The 26,227-nt window shown below is 41.1% G+C and overlaps 1 protein-coding gene across 5 annotated transcripts in view; it reads right to left on the bottom strand.

The window, feature by feature from the left end:
- YES1 (YES proto-oncogene 1, Src family tyrosine kinase) overlaps positions 1 to 26,227 on the bottom strand; it is a 93,592-nt gene that overhangs the window by 29,737 nt on the left and 37,628 nt on the right. For 4 of the 5 annotated variants that reach the window (XM_030925833.1, XM_010354905.2, XM_030925831.1 and 1 more), the window contains 2 exons: positions 6,571 to 6,849; positions 841 to 940 (listed from right to left, as the gene is read on the bottom strand). In XM_030925833.1, coding sequence (XP_030781693.1) covers positions 841 to 940; positions 6,571 to 6,841 — 371 coding nt within the window. In that variant the 5' untranslated portion in view covers positions 6,842 to 6,849. Of the gene's footprint in view, positions 1 to 840; positions 941 to 6,570; positions 6,850 to 23,183; positions 23,234 to 26,227 lie in introns of those variants that run through there. The other variant, XM_030925834.1, reaches the window with a different exon arrangement.

The following is a 26,227-nucleotide window of genomic DNA, read 5'->3' on the forward strand; positions in this document are numbered from 1 at the left end:
GTGAAAGCATGAGAGTATGAGAAACTCCAGCATACTCAGAAAATTGCAAGTAATTCAGTATGTCTGGGTAGTAGAGTCAGAAGAGGGGAGAAGTACATAGTAAATTCTCAATGAATGATGGCTGTTATCATTGTTGTTTTCCTTTTATCTTGACGGCAAGTGGTAGGTACTGAGTAATTTTAAAAGTAGAAGGATATGACCATATTTTATGTTCTGGAACAATAACTGGTAGCAGATGGGAACAAGGATGGAAGAAAACATGACTGGAAGCAAACAGACCGTAAATATGTATTTTGAGAAGCTACAGAGCGGTCATTATGCTTGCTAATGAAATTATTCTATCTACTTTCTACAATGAGCATCAAATTTTCTACAGTGTACTTCTAGACAAAAAGTCTAAGAGTCACATAAGGAAAAAAACAACTTAATTTCATCAATTGGAAAGTACATGGGTTCCTTACCCAACTTTTTCCTTTTTTTTTTAATAGAATGAGATAACATCTTTAAACCATCTGGTACTTAGAAAAATAGGAGCATCGAATTCTCTTTCTAAAATTAAAAAAAAAAAAAATACACTTGCATGTACCCCCCTCAATAACTCTTCATTCTTAAATCTCTGTTTATGGCAGAACCACAGCAGCACAAATGGTAGAAGTAATAACTTCTGGCTACAGCAGCAGTGTTACGACATGCCTCTAAAGAAGCCAATGCATCGTTAAACCCAGTGGGCAGCCCATGCCCTACCTCTCTCATCACTGGATCGACAACTAGCTCAGTAGTTTCAGTGTAAAGACCAGATTTCTGTCAGTACTTCTCTCACAAAATATTCATGACACTTACGTGTTGTTAATTATTTGAAATCTTTCACCCTTCTTAAATGAAAGGTCTTCTGTGGTTCTAGCTTCATAATCATATAAGGCCACAAATATAGTAACACCACCTATCAGAGGGAAAAACACCAAGGTAAATTATGTAGCTAAGTTAACAAAACAGAAAAAAAGAACTATTGCCAGCCCAAAAAGAGAGAGAGAGAAAAAAAAAAGCTTAAGGATAGTTTTTACTGTAGTCTCCAGAAACTATTTTTAGAAGTTGGAGCTACTGAAGAATTTTAAAGTAGAGAGACATGATCATATTTTACGTTCTGGGACAATAACAATAACTGGTAGTAATAACTAGTCTTAAACTGTCTGAAGACCTTCCATAATACTACTATATTCTGCAAATTGTAAAACTCTGCAGACTTGGAGAAACAAATTTAATTTTGGTTTTTTTTTTTTCAGACGAAGTCTCACTCTGTCACCCAGGCTGGAGTGCAGTGGTGTGATACCGACTTGCTGTAACCTCTGCCTCCTAGGTTCAAGGGATTCTCATGCCTCACCCTCCTAAGTAGCTGGGATTACAGGCATGTGCCACCACACCTAGTTAATTTTTTTCTATTTTTAGTAGAGACAGGGTTTCACTGGGTTAGCGAGGCTGGTTTTGAACCCTGGCCCCAAGTGATTTGCCCGCCTTGGCCTCCCAAAGTGCTGGGATTACAGACGTGAACCACTGTGCCCAGTCAACAAATTTAATTTTGACTCACGGTAGCAACATCTCTGGCTTGGAAATGCAGTCAAATTTCAAATCAATTATTTGACAGAAAAAGCACTGATGAGCACTATAAACAAGTGCGGCAGTGTTCTTCATATAAATAATGAATGAACAATTGCATCTAATCATTACCAGTAATAACTAATTTACTAGTTCTAGCAAAATTATTACATATTTAACACTTAAAGATAAAAATCTCATGTTCTGTCTTAAATGGTATCAGATGGTCATAGCAGCTCATGTCTGTAATCTCAGCACTTTGGGAGGCCAAGGTGGGCGAATCACTTGAGGCCAGGAGTTTGAGACCTGTCTGGTCAACATGGCGAAAACCCGTCTGTACTAAAAATACAAATATTAGCCAGGCATGGTGGCGCATGCCTGTAATCCCAGCTACTCGCGAGGTTGAGACAGGAGAATCGCTTGAAACCTGGACGTGGAGGTTGCCATGAGCCGAGATTGTGCCACTGCACTCCAGGTTGGGCGACACAGCAAGACTCTGCATCAAAAAAATAAAGTAAAATAAAATGGTATGGATATGAATTATAAAGTATAAATTCAAAAACTAAACTGTCATATTTAGCATTATGTGCAGATGCTTAAAGAGATTAACATCCTGAACAGCCAAACTATTATTTGCAAACAAAACAAATAATAAAACAGATGTATACAATATGCATGACCATTTCAGTGTTAAAATTTTTTCTTTCTTTTTTTTGAGACAGAGTCTCACTCTGTCGCCCAGGCTGGAGTCTAGTGGCCGGATCTCGGCTCACTGCAAGCTCCGCCTCCCAGGTTCATGCCATTCTCCTGCCTCAGCCTCCCGAGTAGCTGGGACTACAGGCACCCGCGACCTTGCCCGGCTTGTTTTTTGTATTTTTTAGTAGAGACGGGGTTTCACCGTGTTAGCCAGGATGGTCTCCATCTCCTGACCTCGTGATCTGCCTGTCTTGGCCTCCCAAAGTGCTGGGATTACAGGCTTGAGCCACCGGCCTTCAGTGTTAAAATTATTCAAGGCAGGTATTCAGGTTAAAAACCCCATAATAAATTAATATTCTTTTTAAAAATGGTATATATTTATTGTATACAACAGGATGCTTTGAAATATGTCTACTTGTGGAATGGCTAACTAGAGCTAATTAACATATGCATTGCATCACATATCATTTTTGTGGTGAGAACACTTAAAATTTTGTTAGTAGTTTTCAAGAATACAATATATTGCTATTAACTGTGTTTTACAATAGCTCTCTTGCCTCCTCCTATCTAAATTTTGTATCCTTTGGCCAACATATTTTTAATTTGACTATGTATATGCTCTACTCAATATAATCCCACTGACTTGTCAGATCAAAAAAAATTTTTTTCTTTCTTGAAATGGAGTCTTGCTCTGTTGTCCAGGCTGGAGTGCAGTGGCACAATCTTGGCTCACCACAACCTTACCTCTTGGGTTCAAGCGATTCACCTGCCTCACCATCCTGAGTAGCTGGGATTACAGGCGTGCACCTCCATGCCCAGCTAATTTTTGTATTTTTGTAGAGATGGGGTTTCACCATGTTGGCCAGGCTGGTCTCAAACTCCTGACATCAAGTGATCTACCTGAGTCGGCCTCCCAAAGTGCTGGAATTAAAAGTGTGAGCCACGGTGCCCGGACGACATCTTTACTTGAATGTCTAATAAGCACTTAAAATTTATTACAAAACAAAGCTCTTGATTTTTCTCCTCTAACCTGTACCCAAGTCTTTCCTATCTAAGTAAATGGCCCTACTATCTAATCAGATACTCAAGCCAAGTCCATTACTAGTGCTATCAGTTTTACCTCTAATATACTTACTATTTACTTTCCATTTCCACTGCTGCTACCCTAACCCAAGTCCTCCTTGTCATCTCTCATTGGGGCTGGGTGGACTACTGAAAATGCTACTCTCATCTGCTTCTACACAGCTTCCCTACCATCCATTCTCCACACAGCTGTCAGAGTCAGTTTTTCTCAAAAGAAAATTCAATCATGCAAATCCTTTCTTAATCTCTTCAGTAGTTTCTTCCTAGCTTTGAATAAAACCTAAACTCCCTACCAGAGTCTATGGGGTCCTGAGTAATCGTGGTCTCCTAACTCTTCAATCCCATATAATACAATTCTCCCCTCTGTTTATACTCAAAACTTCCAAGTCTCCCTGTATCTCCTAAATGTTGCATTTGTTATTCCCTCTCTCTAGAAAGCTCTTTCCCAGGATTGCACATAGGTAGGTCATTCTGGCTAATCAAATCTCAGCCCAAGGCTGGGAGTGGTGGCTCACGCATGTAATCCCAGCACTCTGGGAGGCCAAGGTGGGTGCATCACCTAAGTCAGGAGTTCAAGACCAGCCTGGCCAACATGGCAAAACCGCGTCTCCACTAAAGCACAAAAAAAAATTAGCCGGGTGCCGTGGTGCATTTCTTAGCTACTCGGGAGGCTGAGGCACGAGAATCACTTGAACCTGGGAGGCGGAGCTTGCAGTGAGCTGAGATCGCGCCACTGCACTCCAGCCTGGGTGAGAGAGAGACAGACTCCATCTCCCTACCCCCGCCAAAAAAAAAAAAATCTCAGTTCAAATGATTTCTTTTTGAGATAGCTTTCCCTGATTAACTGTAGGGCCTTCACCATCATTCTAGTTAGTTCCTTCACAGCATTTATGGATCATTAATCATCCATCCTGTTTAGTTGTTTATTCACTAATTATTGTCCAACCCTCTATAATGTAAGCTCCATTAGGGCAGAAACCTTGTTTGTCTTGCTCATCTCTCCATACCTGATACACAGACACTGAGTTAATAAATGAATACCCCTAATGGAGTATTTATATAAGTAAATTGCTTTAGGTAACTAAAGTGTGTCTTTTTTTTTTTTTTTTTTTTTTTTGAGACAGAGTCTCGCTCTGTCGCCCAGGCTGGGGTGCAGTGGCCGGATCTCAGCTCACTGCAAGCTCCGCTTCCCGGGTTTATGCCATTCTCCTGCCTCAGCCTCCCGAGTAGCTGGGACTACAGGCGCCTGCCACCTCGCCCGGCTAGTTTTTTGTATTTTTTTTTTTTAGTAGAGACGGGGTTTCACCGTGTTAGCCAGGATGGTTTCGATCTCCTCACCTCGTGATCTGCCCATCTCGGCCTCCCAAAGTGCTGGGATTACAGGCTTGAGCCACTGCGCCCGGCCGTCTTTTTTTTTTTTTTTTTTTTTTTTTTTTGAGACGGAGTCTCGCTCTGTCTCCAGGATGGATTTGCAGTGGCGCAATCTCGGCACTGCCTCAGTCTTCCGAGTAGCTGGGATTACAGGCACGAGCCATCATGCCCAGCTAATTTTTTTGTATATTTAGTAGAGATGGGGTTTCACCATGTTGGCTAGAATGGTCTCGATCTCTTGACCTTGTGATCTGCCCGCCTCGGCCTCCCAAAGTGCTGGGATTACAGGCATGAGCCACTGCGCTCAGTCTAAAGTGTGCCTTTAAGTATCAATATTCAACAATTTTAGATCACTATCTTTCCCAAACATAATTCTAAAAGTAAACTTTTGCTCAAGACTGAGAAATGCCCTCATGGCCATCTACTACTGAAGTATTCAGAGTTAGGGTGCTGGAATTAAGACTGTAATTGACTTAACATGCACAACTTCTCAAATGAAGTCTAACGGAATTAGTGTACGGCAGTACTCTGGTTTTTTTTTTTTTTGCGACAGAGTCTTGCTCTGTCACCCAGACTGGAGTGCAGTGGCGCAACCTCGGCTCACTGCAATCTCTGCCTCCTGGGTTCAAGCACTTCTATTGCCTCAGCCTCCCGAGTAGCTGGGACTACAGGCACACACCACCACACCTGGCTAATTTTTTTGTATTTTTAGTAGAGACAGTGTTTCGCCATGTTGCCCAGGCTGGTCTTAAACTCCTGAGCTCAGGCAATCTGCCCGCCTTGGCCTCCCAAAGTGCTAGGATTACAGGTGTGAGTCACCGCGCCTGGCCTCACTATTGTTTTTGGTTCAGTTGGAACAGACTGAAGAAACAAATGTATAGTCAGTCCATGCTTGTAGTGGGGATTTATCTTTTGCCCCCACTGGCTATTAATGAGGACATATATTGCTTGATTTGATGCTGGCAGCTGTTTTGCCAAGCCTAAGGATAAAGATACTCCCAAGGGCTGCAGAAGAGAGATAAAGAAATCTGAGTCCTTGATGACACCACAGAACTGCTGTGTCAAGGAACCCTGAAACTCACCCTACCTTTTTAAGCCAGCTATACTTCATTACTTCAATGAAAAAGCATCCTGATATGGGACCCTTTACAAAGAGCTCATTTTCTCTCTTTTAAAACTGTTTGAATCTACTTTTTTAAGAGCCTTCCTTCTCCATGAAAGGTTGTCAACTATCACTTCTTGCTATTCTCTAAAAGGATATGATAATGTAATAATTGGAATTCTAGAATAGGACGATAAATCTGAGCTCTCCTACTTACTGTGACTTGGGGGAAAATCATTTCAACTCTCTGAGCTTTAGGATTTTTCTTTTTTAAATCAGCAACATCTGGGAGAAATATTGTATTATCACTACTTCACTGTCACTTAATTAACATCTATTAAGTAACTACTATAAGACCTAAGGACTTTACAATCCTGAGAAGTTGTCAAATTCTTGAGGGAAAGGTATATGTTTTTAATCTTTATGTTCCCAGTGCCTACCACACAGTGGGGTTGGGGGGGAGCTCAATAACTATTTGAATAATGAGTTAATAAAATAATTATTAACATGATCCAGTACATAATCACCATCAGGTTACCACCAATTTTCCAGAACCATACCCATGTATACAATAAAACTAATTTTTATGTTAGAGACTAATTTTCACATACAATTATTTAAGAAGTCCTCAGGTAAGGTATCTTTCTTAAAGACAGACAAGACTTAAGTACATATCACCCAAGGTGATGTTCTCAAAGAGACAATGTAATTGTCCATTTAAATCTCACCTGTTAAACCAGCAGGATATGAACTTGGCACCACTGAGAATGAGGAAGATGCACCTCCAAAAGGTGTTACCCCTGAGGATCCTCCAAATGGTGTCATGGAAAGACTGCTGAAATTAACTGCTGTTCCCTTTGCTGAAGATGACGGACATGGTGACACTGTAGTGGGTTCTGCTCCATAATGGCTCACACTTGTACTGACAGGCTCTGGAGTATTTTCAGGTCTGTATTTAATGGCTGGACTTTTGTTTTCTTTACTTTTAATGCAGCCCATTATCAAATCTACAGAGATGATAAAACAAATATTTTGAGTTAGTTAATACACAGGATACTTCAAAAAGACAGGGTTCAAAAAAGCAGGGTTCAAAAAATCATTTTAAGAAAAGCATCTGCCATTCCTGCAAAAAGGAACATTAACAAAACAAAAAGAAGAAAGCTGAAAATGAGGTCTCTTCCCCTCATTTATCTTTATCACAATTTGCAAAAGGCCTACTCCAATCGCTTCATTTTCCAACTCAATCACCTTTAATTTAATAGTCCAATGACAACATGCCACAGTATACTGGGAAAACCATGGCTCTGAAGCCAAAGAGGCCTAAATTTGAATCCTGGCTTCCTACTTAGTAGTGGCGTGATCTCAGGGTATGCTGCTTAACCTCTATGCACTCCAGTTACTTGAAAAAATATCGCCAGGTGCGGTGGCTCACGCCTGTAACCCCAGCACTTTGGGAGGCCAAGGCGGGCGGATCACGAGGTCCGGAGATTGAGACCATCCTGGCTAACACGGTGAAACCCCGTCTCTACTACAAATGCAAAAAAATTAGCTGGGCGGAGCTTGCAGTGAGCTGAGATCGCGCCATTGCACTCCAGTCTGGGGGACAGAGACTCCATCTCAAAAAAAAAAAAAAAAAAAAAGAAACAAAAAAAGTATCTGGGGGCCAGGCGCCGTGGCTCACACCTGTAACTATAACACTTTGGGAGGCCTAGGCAGGCCAATCACTTAAGGTCAGGAGTTCGATACCAACCTGGCCAACATAGTGAAACCCTGTCTCTGTTAAAAATACGAGGATTAGCTGGGTGTGGTGGTGCACACCTGTAATCCCAGCTACTAGGGAGGCTGAGGCACGAGAATCACTGGAACCCGGGAGGCAGAGGTTGCAGTGAGCTGAGATTGTGCCAGTGCACTCCAGCCTGGGTGACCAAAAAAAAACAAAAAATAAACAAGTATCTAGGTGATAAAATTATCTGTAAAAAAAAGAAGAAAGAGGCCGGGCGCGGTGGCTCAAGCCTGTAATCCTAGCACTTTGGGAGGCCGAGACGGGCGGATCGCGAGATCAGGAGATCGAGATCATCCTGGCTAACACGGTGAAACCCCGTCTCTATTAAAAACTAGCCGGGCGAGGTGGGCGCCTGTAGTCCCAGCTACCTGGGGGGCTGAGGCAGGAGAATGGCGTGAACCCGGGAGGCGGAGCTTGCAGTGAGCTGAGATCCAGCCACAGCACTCCAGCCTGGGTGACAGAGCGAGACTCCGTCTCAAAAAAAAAAAAAAAAAAAAAAAAAAAAGAAGAAAGAAAGAAGACACAATAGAAAGAAAAAAAAAGACAGAGAAAAACCTACCTCATAAAGTTTACCATGAGATTAACTTTATTACAAATTCTAGACAATCTGGCACACAATGGGTACTAGCAAATACTGTTGTATTCTGTCTATACCAGCACTATGTCAACAGAAATATAATCTAAGTCATAAATGTGAGCCACATAATTTAAAATTTTCTAATTTAGTGTAGCCATATTAAAAAATACAAAGAAACAGGTAAAATTAACTTCAGTATTTTATTTAACCCAGTATATCAAAAACATTTATTTCAACATGTAACCAATATAAACATTTTAATGACTTTTTTTCATACTGAGCCTTAAAAATCTAATGTGTACTTTGGACTTGGAGCACATCTCAATTGGACTAGACATATTTCAAGGGCTTAAGAGTTGTATACGGCTAGTGGCTATCATACAGGACAAAGTAGATCTATCTCATTTCCCTTCCCTGTCAATGGAAACACCCCTAATGTTCATCAACTGTAAACCCAACCTATCTTTTCAACCTTTCCAACTTTATTTCCTACTATCCTCATACTTCACGCTCACACACACACAAATCTTGTTTCCCCAATGCATATGCCCTGTGCTTTCCCATTTTGGGTTTCTTTTTCCCCCTTCTAAAATGGTCTCTGTCCAAAGTATTCTCCCCACCTCTCTACCTGCTAAAATCCTATCCTTTCACTGATGGTCATCACAAATGTTACTTTTCCATTCAGGCTTTCCTTATAATCAGTAAAATATCTTTTCTCTTAAAACCCACAATGTACCTTTGGGGAGATTTTCTTATGAGGCTCACTTTAGTCCATTTCATACACCATTTTTTATTTACTGCTCTAATCCCAACCTACCCCCAAATTAATGGCAATACATTCCTTCGAAGCAAGAGTTGTGCTTTACTCATCACTTACCTACCATATTGTCTACCATATAGGTTTACCAGCATTACAAAATCTGCATTATTCTATTCACTTTCTACAAAAGCATTAATATAGAATTCATTAATTCACTTACTTTCAAAGGTCACTCTTATTTGTATAGTTTTTCCCTTTCTATGACATTCAAAAGGAAATAGGTGAGTGATGGCTGCCTCATAAACTCGGAAAGACTGAACATTTACAACCTCAGCTGTATAATAATAATTTAAAACGTAGCTACAAATATTAAAATAGAAGCAGTCTCAGAACCTCAGAATTGGGTTTTAGATCACTCTCTTAAATGGGCATATTCTAAAGATGTGACAGTTAAGAATAAGCATCAAAATACAACCGGGAGGCTGGGCGTGGTGGCTCAAGCCTGTAATCCCAGCACTTTGGGAGGCCGAGACGGGCGGATCACGAGGTCAGGAGATCGAGACCATCCTGGCTGACACGGTGAAACCCCGTCTCTACTAAAAAAAAAAATACAAAAAACCAGCCGGGCGAGGTGGCGGGCGCCTGTAGTCCCAGCTACTCGGGAGGCTGAGGCGGGAGAATGGCGTGAACCCGAGAGGAGGAGCTTTCAGTGAGCTGTGATCCGGCCACTGCACTCCAGCCTGGGTGACAGAGCAAGACTCCGTCTGAAAAAAAAAAAAAAAAAAAAAAAACCTGGGGCCAGTTGCGGTGGCTCACGCCTGTAATCCCAACACTCTGGGAGGCCAAAATGGGTGGACAGTTTGAGGTCAGCAGTTCTAGACCAGCCTGGCCAACATGGTGAAACTCCATCTCTATTAAAAATACAAAAATTAGCTGGGTGCGGTGGCAGGCGCCTGTAATTCCAGCTACTTGGGAGGCTGGTGCAGGAGAATCACTTGAACCTGGAAGGCGGAGGTTGCCATGAGCCAAGATTGTGCCATTGCACTCCAACCTGGGCGACAAGAACGAAACTCCGTCTCAAAAACCAACCAACCAACCAACAATCAAAAACCCACAACTGGATCTGGAAACCTATTACATGGTTAGCCTTTTGTATCTACGGGTCCTGCATCCATGGATTCAACCAAGAAACAAAAGTTTCAGAAAAAAATTGTGTCTGTACTAAATACGTACAGACTTTTTTTTCCTTGTCATTATTCCCTAAACAACACAGTACAATAACAATTTACATTGTATTAGGTATTATAAGTAATCTGGAGACAATTTAAAGCATATAGGGGGACTGGGCACAGTGGCTCACACCTGCCATCCCAGCACTTTGCAGGGCCAAGGCGGGTGGATTGCCTGAGGTCAGGAGTTTGAGACCAGCCTGGCCAACATGATGAAACCCCGCCTCTCCTAAAAATACAGAATTTAGCCACGTGTGGTGGTGCACACCTATAGCCCCAGCTACCCGGGAAGCTGGGGCAGAAGAATCGCTTGAACCCAGCAGACGGAGGCTGTAGTAAGTCAAGATTGTGCCACTGCATTCCAGCCTGGGTGAAAGACTGAGACTCTATCTTAAAAACACAAACAAAACAAATAAACAAACAAAAAACAGCATATGGGGGATTTGTACACAGGTTATATACAAATATATGCCATTTTATATCAGGGACTTGAGCATCTGGGGATTTTAGTATCCACAGGAGGTCCTAGAAGGCTCTACAATTTTCCATGGATCTTGAGGGATGACTAAAGTGAAAATATCGTAAAGGAATTATAAGCTAATAAAAGGCAGTTGCTTCTAGAAGTATTTAAAAAATTAAAGGTAAGTAGCTTCATAATCTAAAGTTGGAGAAGTCTTTTAAAGTATAAAGTAAAAGTAGGAACCTTAAAGGAAAAGACGAACAGATATGATTAAGTAACTTCCACATTGAGTGGGGCAGGGTTGGGGACAAAAGTTTAAGAGAAGCTAAAATATCTTTGTACTTGCTCATGCTTTCTTGTTCTCTCAATATATAATAAATGTACACATGTGGAATCTGGCTGACATTCTTAATACAGACAACTCTTACGCATGAAAAGAAAAAGCCCAATAGAAAAACATGAAAACCTATCAAGGGACAATTCACAACACAGGAAAAGCCAATTAACATAGGAAAATGCATCCAATCTTCCCAGTCTTCCAAGAAATGCACATTATAAGAAGATACCTTTTGTGATTATCAGACTGAAAGATTTTGACTAAATATACTTAAGCCTGAAGGGAAAATTATAACAATCAATATATATCCACAAAATATGTAAAAACTGGGAGGGGGAAAGGTCCACTGTTACCCACCCCACTTTCTGTTCGGGCCAAGCACTGTTTTTTGCCTTTAAAAAAGAAAAAAAGTTCAACTGCAAAAATTTTAAAAGTTGGTACAAGAAATGTGCACAATTACCTGCATCCAAAGTCTAAATATTAAGAAAACAGTATTAACTATTACATAAATTATACATAAGAATGGCAGTTCTGGCCGGGCGCGGTGGCTCAAGCCTGTAATCCCAGCACTTTGGGAGGCCGAGACGGGCGGATCACGAGGTCAGGAGTTTGAGACCATCCTGGCTAACATGGTGAAACCCCGTCTCTACTAAAAAATACAAAAAGCTAGCCGGGCGAGGTGGTTGGCGCCTGTAGTCCCAGCTACTCGGGAGGCTGAGGCAGGAGAATGGCGTGAACCCGGGAGGCAGAGCTTGCAGTGAGCTGAGATCCGGCCACTGCACTCCAGCCCGGGCAACAGAGCAAGACTCCGTCTCAAAAAAAAAAAAAAAAAAAAAAAAAAAAAAAAAAAAAAAAAAAAAGAATGGCAGTTCTATGAAGGAGGAAAAATTATGGGGGAAACCCGTAATACTGTAATTTAAATTCTGACAGGAGGCCAACTGGGAAATACCATGTCAATTCACAACAGAGGCTCCTATAACTACCCACGCACCTCAGTTTCCATTCCCAGCTTAATTCCCCATCCTCACCTCCTTTACCCATAACCATCTTAAAGTTCTCTTCCCTCCAAAGTCATACCTTTTCCTCTCACCCTATCAAGTCTTCCATTACTATGCTTAACTGTCCTCCAGCCTCATTTTCTTAATCCAGAGTCCTGAGCCTAATGCCTCACATGTACGCACTTATCTTTCCAATAACTCTAGGATAGCCCATCATTTTCAGTCCAGTTCCAACAGCACCCCAGTATCCATGCACAGGACCCATCACTGCTGCTCATCTCATTTAGAAATATTACTAATGTCACATGTGATTCACATTTTTAAGTAAACTTCAGGTACAATATGAGTTACACTGATTTTTATGGGTGTCTTATTAGAAATGTTAACATCATGGCTGGGCAAGGTGGCTCATGCCTGTAATCCCAGCACCTTGGGAGGCCAAGGTGGGCGCATCACCTGCGGTCGGGAGTTTGAGACCAGCCTGACTAACGTGGAGAAACCCCATCTAACTAAAAATACAAAATTAGCTGGGCATGGTGGTGCATGCCTGTAATCCCAGCTACTCGGGAGGCTGAGGCAGGAGAATCACTTGAATCCAGGAGGCAGAGGTTGTGGTGAGCCGAGATTGTGCCATTGCACTCCAGCCTGGGCAACAAGAGCAAAACTCCATCTCAAAAAAAAAGACATGTAACATCATTTAAAACATTTATGTGGAAACCTACCTACTGGATATTATACTGATTACCAGAGTAACAAAATTTATCTGTAGGCCAAAGTTTTAACGAAGTGGAGAGTAACACCATAATTAAGGTAGAAGACAGAGGAACAGATTTTTTGGAACAGGTTCAGATGGTTCGTTTAGGTTCATGCTGTGAAGTCTGGTGGGGGATTAATAATATGTTTAAAGCTCAGAAAAAGATGGAAGCCAAAGACAGATTAAACAAAAATAGTTTCATAGTTTATCTGAACCTTTTAAAGATAATAAAACTCTCATACAAGGTACAGATTTAGAGGAAATCAAAAGAATTAACACAATGTTGGAGGACACCTACATACAAGGATAAGACAGGGAGAGAAATTAGGAAGCAACCATTAGAATTGGTAATACTTCCATAAATACAAAAACATAGAAAAGATAATCATCAACTTCAAGACACCGGCAGGTTTGGGAAAGAGTTACAACCATATATACATACGCACACACACACACTATGTATATATATGTATACTACATATATATCTGTGGCAATTTTTTCATTACAGCAATTTTTTCATTTCATTTAAGAAATAATTTTTTCATTATAAGCAAACAGAGAAAATGTTAGTGTGTTAAATGTGGATAAATTATTTTTGTTTGAAGTATTTTATAATTTAACACCTTTTTTTTTTTTTGAGACAGAGTCTCGCTCTGTCGCCCAGGCTGGAGTGTAGTGGTGTGATCTTGGCTCATTGCAACCTCTGCCGCCCAGGTTCAAGCGATTCTCCTGCCTCACCCTCCCGAGTAGCTGGGATTACAGGCATGCACCACCACGCCCAGCTAATTTTTTGTATTTTTAGTAGAGACAGGGTTTCACTCTATTGGCCAGTCTGGTCTCAAACACCTGACCTTGTGACCCACCCATCGTGGCCTCTCAAAGTGCTGGGATTACAAGCGTAAGCCGCCGCACCTGGCCAATTAAACACTTTTTAATAAGTAAAATAAGTGGGAATAAACAGACTTTCAGGAAGAAAACGGCTAATAGTATTAAAGACAAAGTCAAGTCAAGTGGCATGTAAAATGATTTAAGTTGGGAACACACGTATTATCAAGATGTTTCCTATCATTTCTTTGTCTACTTCACTGATCCTCTCCTTCACAGTCTTAGTGTAATCAAATACAGTTGCAACTTGGTTAGTCAACAGCCATTCTTCCTCTTCTTTGATAAAAAGAACTGTGATTTTGTTGATCCTTCTTCTGTTTGCCAAGTCCTTCAGGGGATGCTCAGTGCCTATCCAGCCCTACATGGTAAATATTGATTTACTTAAGCCACTTACACGATCTTATCTCTATTGCCAGGTGGCTGGTTGAGCCATGAGCATGGGCTTCCAGGAAGTTTTCCCCACTTGTAAAGAGGAATACAAGACAGAAATATTCTGTTTTCTTTCCACAGATGTTATCATCGATGATGCCTAAATCAAATGACTTGCTCCACATCCCTAAGACTTGTTAAAACTATTAATTAAATGTAAGTTAAAAACGGCAAAGGAGTATCACTACATGATTAGTGAAAGATTATTATCTTTTCTGTGTTTTTGTATTTATGGAAGTATTCCCAACTCTAATAGGACGCAACCATTAGAGTTGGGAATACTTCCATAAATATAAAAACATAGAAAAGATAATCAACTTCATTCTAGAATCAAAACATTCTAATTTCTCATTCTAATTGGTGTGTAGTGATATCCCTTTGTGGTTTTAATGTATATTTCCCTAATGACTACACCTTATTTTGAGCACGTTCTCATGTGCTTATTTGCTTCCCATCTCTACTTTGGTGACGTGACTGTTCAAATCAGTTTTTAAACTAAAGTGTCTGTTCAAATCAAATTTTTAATCGGGCTGTCTTCTTTCTATTATGTTCTGGAAACAAGAATATTTACCCCTTTAACACTATTATATTCTTTATATATTCTGGAATCTAGTTGTTTGTCAGATGTTTATACTATACTGTGATATTTCTCCCAGTCCATAGCTTGCCTTTGCATTTTCATAACAGTATCCTTGAACATGCTTTTAAATTTTAAGTTCAATTAAAATTTTTTATTTTTATGGTTTATGTGTCCTGAAAATTCTTCACCAGAAGATTTTCTATGCGTTCATCTGTAAGTTTGAACTCTTCTGTAAGTCAGGCCTATCGAGCCATTTTAAGCTAATTTTTGAATATATTATAATAATCTTACGTTTGAAAAAAAATTTTTTTTTGAGGTAAGGTCTGGCTCTATCATCCTGGCTGCAGTGCAGTGGCATGATCATGACTCACTGAAATTTCCCCCTTCCAGGCTCAATCCATCCTCTTATTTCAGCCTTCTGAGCAGCTGGGACTACAGGTGAGCACCACCACGCCTGGCTAATTTTTGTATTTTTTTGTAAGGACAGAGTTTCGCCACGTTGCCCAGGCTGGTCTGGAATTCGTGAGCTCAAGCAATTTGCCTGCCTCAGCCTCCCAAAGTGATGGGATTACAGGCATGAGCCACAACGTCCGGCCCTATGTTCAATTTTTTTTTTTTTTTTGAGACGGAGTCTTGCTCTGTCGCCCAGGCTGGAGTGCAGTGGCATGATCTCCACTCACTGCAAGCTCCGCTTCCCAGGTTCACGCCATTCTCCTGGCTCAGCCTCCTGTGTAGCTGGGACTACAGGTGCCCGCCACCACGCCCGGCTAATTTTTTTTGTATTCTTAGTAGAGACGGGGTTTCACCGTGTTAGCCAGGATGGTCTCGATCTAATGACCTTGTGATCTGCCCGTCTCGGCCTCCCAAAGTGCTGGGATTACAGGCGTGAGCCACCGTGCCCGGCCCCTATGTTCAATTTTTTACAACTCGATATCTAGTTCTCCTAGTACAATTTGTTGAAAAACCTATCCATTTCCCACTGAATTACCTTGTCACCTTTGTCAAAAAGCAATTAACCACGTATGTATGCGGGTCTGTTTTCATTCTCTATTTTTCCCATTGTCCTACATGTCTATTCTCATGTCAATGACCACAGTCATCATTACCGTAGGTTTATTGTGTCTTGAAATTATATAGTATAAAGCCTCCAGTTTTTTCATTTTTTTTTTTTTTTTTAGTCAGAGTCTCGCTCTGTGCCTAGGCTGGAGTGCACTGGCGTGATCTCCGTTCGCTGCAACTTCCATTTCCTGGGTTCAAGTGATTCTCCTGCCTCAGCTTCCCAAGCAGCTGGGATTACAGGTGCGCACCACCACACCTGGCTAATTTTTGTATTTTTAGTAGAGATGGGGTTTCACCATGTTGGCCAGGCTGGTCTCAAACTCCTGACCTCAAGTGATCCGCCCGCCTCAGCCTTCCAAACTGATGGAATTACAGGCATGAGCCACTGTGCCCAGCCTTTTTCATCTTTTTCAAAATTGCTTTAAATACTCTAGGGCAGGGTCAGCAAATTTATTCTGTAAAATATTTTAAGCTTTGTGGACCATATGGCGTCTGTAACAACTACTCGACTCTGCTGGTTTATTGCAAAAGCAGGCTCAGACAATACACACAACACATTAAGTATGGGAATGTTAAAAAGCAATTTCCAAAAGCAGGCAGTGGGCCAGATTTGGCTTGCAAAGATCTGCCAAACCATGCACAAGGGTCTTTGCATTTCCATACAAATTTTAGAATCTCTACAAATTTTAATCATACAAATTTCAGAATCTCTACAAAAATGCCTGCTGGGATTTTGACTGGGATTATTCTTAATCTACAGATCAATCTGGGGAGAAATGGTAAATACTGACTTCCGCTTGATCCATGAATGCGGTATTTTATTTATTTAGGTATTTACAGACTTTTCCCAGCAGTGTTTTATAATTTTCAGTGTACAGGTCTTGTCCAATTTTTGTACAGTTTATCTACAGACACTATGGTTTATGCCATTACAAACGTTACTACTTTATTTCTATTTTCAACTCTTCATCACTAACATATACCATCATGTGCAGCATAACAACATTCTGGTCAAGGAGGGACCACATATATGACGGTGGTCCCTTAAGATTATAATACTGTATTTTTACCGTACCTTTTCTATGTTTAGATGTTATTTATTTTTGAGACAGGGTCTTGTTCTGTCGCCCAGGCTGGAGTGCAGTGGTGTGATCTCGGCTCACTGCAACCTTTACCTCCCAGGTTCAAGCGATTCTCATGCCTCAGCCTCCCGAGTAGCTGGGATTACAGGCATCTGCCACCGCACCTGGCTAATTTTTGTATTTTTAGTAGAGACAGGGTTTCTCTGTGTTGGCCAGGCTGGTCTTGAACTCCTGACCTCCAGTGATCCACCTGCCCTCAGCCTCCCAAAATGCTGGGATTAGAGGTGTGAGTCACCGTGCCTGTCGCTAGATATGTTTAGATACACAAATACTTACCATTGTGTTATAACTGCCTACAGCATTCAGTATAGTGACATGTTTGTAGCCTAGGAGCCATAGGCTATACCATATAGTCTAGGGGTATAAGAGGCTCTACCATCTAGGCTTATGTAAGTACACTGTGTGATGTTCACACAATGATGAAATCGCCTGATGACACAATGTCAGAACATATCCCTGTCTTCAAAGTGATGCGCGACTAGATGTAAATTTGTATACAAAGTATATCTGTACACTATGTTCTTGTGACTCTACTAAACTCACTTATGATTTCTAGCACTTTTATAGGTTCTACACTATTTTCTACATTCAAGATCATGTGTACAAATAAACACTGTCTTACTCTTTACTCTCCTACATATGCCTTTTTTCCTGCTTACCTTATTCACTGACTAGTACCTCCAAGTGCAATGTTGAACAGAAGTGATGAGAGAATATCTATGCCTTGGTTCTCAACCTTAGGAGGAAAGTACTTAGTCTATCACTATTAAGTATGATATTAGCTGTAGGATTTTTGTATTATGGCAGAACTTCGTAAGGCCAAAGTTCCCTTGTTTGTTGACAGTTTTTATCATAAATGAGTGCTGAATTTTGTCAAAAGTTTTTCTACATGTACTTAGATTATCATATAGGTTTTTTTTCCTTCATTCAATTGATGTAGTGAATTATACTAATTGATTATTAACTGTTAAGTAAACTTTGGGACCTTTGCATTCTTGAGATAAAACCCAATTGGTCATAGTATATTACCCTTTCATATATTCCTGAAAGTTAATATTTTGCTAAATACTTTTGTCTACGGTCAAGAACCACAGTTCTCTTTAGTAGTATTTTCCTGTAATTTCTGTGTTCACTTTTGGTATCAGGATGTTGGCCTCACAAAATGAATTGCGAAGTATTCTCTTCCTGTTTTTTTTTTTTTTTTTTTTTTTGCGGTAGTGTGATCTTGGCTCACCGCAACCTCCACTTCCCGGGTTCAAGCGATTCTCCTGCCTCAGCCTCCCAAGTAGCTGGGAGTAAAGGCACGCACCACCACACCTGCTAATTTTTGTATTTTTAGTAGAGATGGGGTTTCACCAGGTTAGCCAGGATGGTCTTGATCTCCTGACCTCCTGATCCGCCTGCCTCGGCCTCCCAAAGTGCTGGGATTACAGGCGTGAGCCACCGCGCCTGGCCCTTTTTTTTTTTTTTCCAAGAGTTTTTAAGATTGGTATTATTATGTCCTTAAATGTGAGTAATCAACAAGGACTTTCCCCTCTAGCCAGTAAAAACTCAAACGCTTCCCAGCCCTCTGTGACCTCTCATGTCTGTCATTTCACATCAATCTGGTTGCTCTTTGTCTGGCTTTACAGTTTCACTCCATGTATGTTCATTCTAGAATTCAGCAAAAAGTCAGAGACTTCTATGGATAGCATTATTTTTTGACAAAGTGTCCTTCCTGCTGAACTTTGCCCTACAACTTCTTGCTGCCTCAGCTTCCATAAATTCTGATCTCTATCTCTTCATCTTGTTCTTTGCTCAAGATTCCCTGTCCCAGATCTACAATTTAGAATGTGCCCCAGGCAAAAAGCCAGGGTGGGTGGGTGAATTTAGAGCTCACCTTATTTGTTCCCCTTCTTTTAGGGATCACAGTCCTGCACTGCTATTGTCCAAAGTCTAAAACACATTGTTACATTTATTTTGTCCAGATTTTCAAGGTTTGTGTGTGTGTGTGGAGGTGTGGGGGTTGAGAGATGGTAAACTCCATCATGGTCACTTAAAAATTCTGAAAAGTTGCCAGTGTGGTGGCTCATGCCTTTAATTCCAACACTTTGGAACGGTGAGGTGGGAGAACTGCTTGAGGGCAGTGACTGTTGGGCAGTGACAGCAGGCACCACTGCACTCTGCTCAGGGCAATGAAGAAATATCCTGTTCCAAAAAAAAAAAAAAAAAAAAAAATCTGAAAAGTTAAAACCTAGAAAAACATTTCATTCCCTGGTGTCAATAATCATTCAAGTGATGGCTGGGCATGGTGGCTCATGCCTGTAATTCCAGCACTTTGGGAGGCCCAGGCAGGCAGATCACTTGAGGTCAGGAGTTCAAGACCAGCCTGACCAACATGGTGAAACCTCATCTCTACTAAAAATACAAAAATAAGCTGGGCATGGTGGTGCATGCCTATAATCCCAGCTAGTCGAGAAGCTGAGGCATGAGAATCACTTGAACCCAGGAGGCGGAGGTTGCAGTGAGCCAAGATTGCACCACTATACTAGAGCCTGGGCAACAAGAGCAAAACTTTGCTCAAAAAAAAAAAAAAAAATCATTTGAGTGCAGAGGATATTACTTCGTAAATGAACTTGTGCTTAACTTTTTATTATAACAGATAAAATATTCCTTAAAAATCACCTTCAAATAAATTAACATTTTAAGTGTTTTATTGTCATCTGTTAAATTACTCTGTGGTATTTTTCTTTTGTATTTCAAGAAAGAAATTTTTTTTTTTGTGACGGGGTTTCACTTTGTCACATAGGCTGGAATGCAGTGGCGCGATCATGGCTCACTGAAGCCTAGACCTCCCGGGCTCAAGCTATCCCCCCACCTCAGCCAGTCTAGTAGCTGGGACCACAGGCGCAGGCCACGATGCCTGGCTAACTTTTGTATATTTTTGTAGAGATAGGACTTTGTCATGTTGCCCAGGCTGGGCACAGAGTTCCTCACACTTTGGCCTACCCTGGGATTACGGGTGTGAGCTACCACACCTGGCCTGGAAGAAAAAAATGTTAAAAAGTATTTCCTTATGTATCTGCTTGGTAAGTCTAAACATTTTATACTCAGCTTAATGTTGGGCTCTTTTCGACTGAAGAAGGGATTTCATTGTAAAGATAAAAATGGTAATAAGGAAAAGGCAAGAATTTCACATAAAAATCAGAAATTACAAGACAGTCTGATCATACACCACAAAAGCTTGTTCAAGTTTTTTTTTTTTTTTTTTTTTTTTTTTTTTGACAGAGTTTCACTCTTGTTGCCCAGGCTGGCATGCAATGCCGCGATCTCGGCTCACGGCAACCTCCGCCTCCTGGGTTCAAGCGACTCTCCTGCCTCAGCCTCCTGAGTAGCTGGGATTACAGGCGTGCACCAACCACACCAGGCTAATTTTGTATTTTCAGTAGAGACAGCGTTTCTCCATGTTGGTCAGGCTGGTCTCAAACTCCCAATCTCAAGTGATCCACCTGCTTTAGCATCCCAAAGTGCTGGGATTATAGGCATGAGCCACCGCACCTGGCCTGCACGTTCAAGTTTGAATTCAAGTCTTGATACTAGGTAAACATTGCTTTGTTTTCCAGAACTTATTGCTTCCCTACCATAATGTGGATTAAGCATCTCTATTTCTTTTTTCCTTTCCTTTTTTTTTTTTTTTGAGATGGAGTCTCACTCTTGTCACCCAGGCTGGAGTGCAATGGTGCCATCTCGGCTCACTGCAACCTCTGCCTCTTGAGTTCAAGCAATTCTCCTGCCTCAGCCTCCTGAGTAGCTGGGATTACAGGCACACAACACCATGCCCAGCTACTTTTATACTTTTAGTAGACATGGGGTTTCACCATGTTGGTCAGACTGTCTCGAACTCCTGACCTCAGGTGATCCACCTGCCTCGGCCTCTCAAAGTGCTGGGATTACAGGTATGAGCCACCGTGCCTGGCCAGCATCTCTATTTCTGTACTTCTGATGTTTCTGACTAACTACTTTACTCTCTACTGATGGTACCGATTCTCTACCTCATAACTTCTACTTACTCATAATTTTTATTCATTTGTGGTCTGCTCCAGGTTCCCTCAATCTTCCACAGCACTTCAATTGCCTATTTCTGAGTTTGCATTTGCATGGTCAAGAGTAAAAGCAAAATAATATAAACTGCTATCTAACTGCACTAACCTGCTGACCAGTTATGGTTTGGCTATAGACTGGTCCTATGGTTTCCTTAAGAGGCTGTGGACTAGAAGGTTCTATGACGACTGGCCTCTTTGGCACAATCTCATCTTAACATAAGGTCTCTTAGATTGATCTTTCTTTAATAGCTAGTAGAAATACACATTTTAGCAATATGCACTAAAAGTAAAAACTTTTCAAATTTAAACACATTTCCACATTAGATTTTTATTTAATGGAGATGAAGTCATAAATCTGGAATATTAATGATTAATGTTGATCTAGCTCTACTAAGTCACCTGCCATTACCAGGGGGAGGAGTCAGGTCAGTCCAGACAGCTTTACTTTGTTCCCTCCTCATACCTGAACTACTTTCATCTTCCTGGATAATGGGCAAGAGAAGGCAGAGTGGAACTAAAAGAGCTTTGCTGATGGGGCAAGTTCTCAGGAGCAGAGAAGTAAAATGGCCCCTTTCCTATTTCTTATATGGCTGTCTTGTCACTCCCTAAAAGAAGGTAAATCACTGTTTTCAAAAACTTGAATCATGACACTCATCTTTCGATTCAAAATCCTGTATGAATTAAAAGGTTGGTAAGACAGTGAGGAAAGACAGACACTAAGAAATGCTACCAGGTATTTAAGATGGTCAGGCATTCTCTTCTCTTTTAAAACCTCCAGACTTTCATAATCCTGTCCATTGTATAATAACTTTCCTGCTTCTTTTCTTTCCATATATCCCACTTCTAGCAAACTTTGTTCCAACTTTCCTATGTTTCTCACATTCACTTAAAATACAATCTGATCCAATGCTAATAATAATAAAATAAAAAATAAGAAAAAAACTGAGGTTCTGTCTCTTCCTTAAAACACTTTTCCCACCTGCTTGCTTGCTTTTTTTTTTTTGAGATGCAGTCTTGCTCTGTTGCCCAGGCTAGAGTGCAGTGGTGCAATCTTGGCTCACTGCAACCTCTGCCTCCTGGGTTTGAGCAATTCTCCTGCCTCAGCCTCCCGAGTAGCTGGAATCACAGGCGCCCGCCATCGCACCCGGCTAATTTTTGTATTTTTTAGTAGAGACATCTACTAATTTCATTTTTTAGTTTCACCATCTTGGCCAGGCTGGTCTTGAACTCCTGACCTTGTGATCCATCCGCCTTGGCCTCCCAATGTGCTGGGATTACAGGCGTGAGCCACTGCGCTTGGCCCTCCCATCTGCTTTCTAAGACATCATCCTCTTGGTTTCCCCCACCTTACTGGTTGCTCCTTCTCAGTCTCCTGTGCTGATTGTTCCTCATCTCCCTGACATCTACATACTAGACTGCTGCAGAAAGGACTTCTCTATTTACATTCATTCCTTTGGAGATATCACCCAGTCTCATATCTTTAAATACCACCTGCAAATTGAAGATTATCAAATTTATATCTTTATGGACTTCTGGACTTCTCACTTGAACTCACTTTAACTGTCTACGCAATATCTTCACTTGGACATCTAAAACGATTTCAAATTTAACATTTCCAAGAATCCTAATCTTCCTCCCCAAACCAACTCCTCTTGCAATCTTCCCCATCTTGATAAATGTTAATGCCATTCTTCTAGTTGTTCAGGCCAAAACTCTAAAATCATCCTTATTATCTATTTCACACCCTTAAATTCCTCAGTAACTCTCCTGGCCCTATTCTCAAAATATATTCAGTATCTGAAAACTTCTCTCCACCTCCTACTGCCACCCTGGTCTAAGTCACATCATCTTTGACTAGTTCAACAATACTGAATTATTCTAATAGCCTAACTGGTCTCCCAGTTACTGCCATTGCACCGTTTACAGGCTTCTGTCACAGTAGTTTTCCTTTTAAAATATAAATGATTAAAAAATAAATCATTTAACATCACTCCTCTGCCATAATCCACCCAAAGACTTCCAACTGCACTTAGAGTTAAAGCCAAAGTTCCTCCCATGGCCTTCAAGTTCCAATAACCTACTATGTAGTCTTCAACTCCTACTACTGTGCCCCAACTTGCCTCACTTCTGCTACACTGGCCTTCTTGCTCTCTTTCAAACAGACCAAGCATACAAAACTTCCAGCTTATTGTATGTATGGCAGAGCAGCTAAGAGCACAGACGTCAGAGACAGAATGTTTAGGTGCAAGTGAGTCCATCACTTACTAGCTGGGTGAGCTTCAGCAAGTTACTCAACCTTTCTGTGTCCCAGTTTCCTTATCTGTAAAATGCGAATAATAAAAGTACACCTCTTAGAGTTGTGAAGATTAAATGAGTATGTGTATATAAACACGAGTATATATATATAAGTGTATACACACACACACACACACCCCTAACACAGTGCCAGGTATTTGAAGCACGAATGTTCGCTACAACAGCGATCATTCTGATAATGATGGCTCTCTTCCACAGCATGTAAAGATGGGCAAATTAAAAAAAATTACTGAAATATAGCACAAAGAGCCGGGCGCGGTGGCTCAAGCCTGTAATCCCAGCACTTTGGGAGGCCGAGACGGGCGGATCACGAGGTCAGGAGATTGCGACCATCCTGGCTAACACCGTGAAACCCCGTCTCTACTAAAAAAATACAAAAAACTAGCCGGGCGAGGTGGCGGGCGCCTGTAGTCCCAGCTACTCGGAGGCTGAGGCAGGAGAATGGCGTAAACCCGGGAGGCGGAGCTTGCAGTGAGCTGAGAACCGGCCACTGCACTCCAGCCCGGGCGACAGAGCGAGACTCCGTCTCAAAAAAGAAAAAAAAAAAAAAAAAGAAATATAGCACAAAGAAAAATACACATAAATGCACAGGTGAATGAATTACATAAACTCAACACCAATGTACTCACCACCCAGACCAAGACACCCTGTCAGCACCCAAGGAGCCCATCTCATGCTATTAACCCTGCATAGTTCCTCTTAACCACTATCTTCACTTCTAACATTACAGTTTAAGTTTTGCCTGCTTAAGGCTTCTTATAAATGGAATCACGCCTGGGCGTAGTGGCTCACGCTTGTAATACCAACACTTTGGGAATCATGGCTGGGCATAGTGGCTCACACCTGTAATACCAACACTTTGGAAAGCCAAAGCAGGAGGACTGCGTGAGCCCAGGAGTTTGAGACCAGCCTGAGCAACATAATGAGACCTCATCTCTACAAAAAGTAAAAAAATCAGCTGAGCATGGTGGCATACACCTGTAGTCCCAGACACTTGGGAGGCTGAGGTTGGAGGATCACTTGAGCCTGGGAGATGGAGGCTACAATGAGCCGTGATTGTGCCACTGTACTCCAGCCTGGGTGACAGAGTGAGACCTTGCCTCAAATAAATAAAAATAAAATGGAATCATATATAATGCCTTCTTTTGTGTTTGACCTCTTTCACTTAACGATGCTTTTGAGACTCATCTGTATTATCAGGAATAGCTGTACACTGTTTTCACTGCAGTGTAGCATTCCTTTATATGAATATACCATAGGTAAGGGATATGAATTGTTTCCAGTTTTTTTTTGCTATTATAATAATGACAGCAATGAACATTCCTGAGCCCTCCTTGGTATACATGTATGCATATTCCACTGGACATAACCTTGCAACAGACTGCTGGGTCAAAGTGTTTGCACTGCTGAACAGTTTTCCAGAGTAGCTATAGCAGTTTATACCCTCACCAGCGAGCATGGGAGTCACCATTGCTTTACATCATCAATACTTGCTATATTTGATCCCTTTTTTTTGAGATGGGAGTCTCCCTCTGTCGCCCAGGCTGGAGCTCAGCGATGCAATGTTGGCTCACTGCAACCTCTGTCTTTGGGGTTCAAGTGATTCTCGTGCCTCAGCCTCCCATGTAGCTTGGATTACAGGCTCATGCCACTATGCCTGGCCAATCTTTTAAAATGTTACCTGTTCTGATGGGTGTGTAGGAGTCTCTCATTGTGATTTTAATTTTATGTTCATAATTACTAATGAAGTGGCACCTTTACACGTTTACCGGCCATTATCTTTTATGAAAGGTCTGTTCAAGACACTTATCCATTGTTCTATAGGGTTGTCTGCTCTTTTCTTATTGACTTGTAAGACATTCTTTAATTTTCTGTATATTGGAGGAGTAGGATTTAGTACATTTACTCCTGTATCCCCACAACCCAGAAGACAGCCTGAAACATAAAAAGCATTAATATTTTGTACATGAATGAATGCCTGATTGTTTGTTTTCAGATCCTAATCATACCCGTTTCTACAATTCTGCCTCATAATCTGACAACATATGGTGATTCCTCACCTCCAATCCAACCCAAGGAGGTTCTAACGTTGACTGCCCAACAATCTTTATAAAGTAGAACTCTGTCTGTAACACTCTCTTGGATAATACATCTGTCAATGGCTTCTTACAACCTACAAAATAAAACCTCAACCCTTAACCAGGCATTCCAGGTTAACTTCCCCAACTTACTTTTCTAATATGCTTTCCCTATCATCTAATCTTCCAATACACATATTTGTGGTTATGAAAAACAAAAAGGTCAATTAGACACTAACCACAAAAATCAGGAAGCAATTATTAATTTATTTTCATTCTTCTGCTGTAGAAAATATCTTTGAAGCAGAGGCAGCAGGATGTGCAAAAGCTCATAAACAAGAGGGAACAAAGTGGGGTTTTAAGTCGTAAGTAGTCTGGTGCTGGTGAAGAATAAGAAGGGAAGGAGGCCAAAACAACAACAGGGAACAGAGCCTATGACTCAAGGATCTTATATTTCCTTCTATTTAGCACTAATTGCTTTATATATGTACATAAGGACATTCATTTAATTTTGTTGAAAAAATAAATCACTGAATTGTAACTTGATTCTGATTAATTCTATCCAACAACCTGCCTGACATTTATATTCCTCCCTCCTCCAAAAAGCCAAGCCTAACAAAAATTTTAGAAATACTTGTAGATTTTCCAACTATTTCATAACTTATCAACTCCATAAATCATATGAAAAATTTTCAACTTTATGTTAGGTGGTCATCTATCAGAATTACCTGTATCAGGCTGGCGCCTTGGCTCATGTGTGTAATCCCAACACTTTGGGAGGCTGAGGCGGGCGGATCACTTGAGGTCAGGAGTTCAAGACCAGCCCTGGCCAACATGGTGAAACCCTGTCTCTACTAAAAATACAAAAATTAGCCAGGCATGGTGGTGTGTGCCTGTAATCCCAGCTACTTGAGA

Source organism: Rhinopithecus roxellana, chromosome 21 (genome assembly GCF_007565055.1).
Source record: "Rhinopithecus roxellana isolate Shanxi Qingling chromosome 21, ASM756505v1, whole genome shotgun sequence".
NCBI classification, from domain to species: domain Eukaryota; kingdom Metazoa; phylum Chordata; class Mammalia; order Primates; family Cercopithecidae; genus Rhinopithecus; species Rhinopithecus roxellana.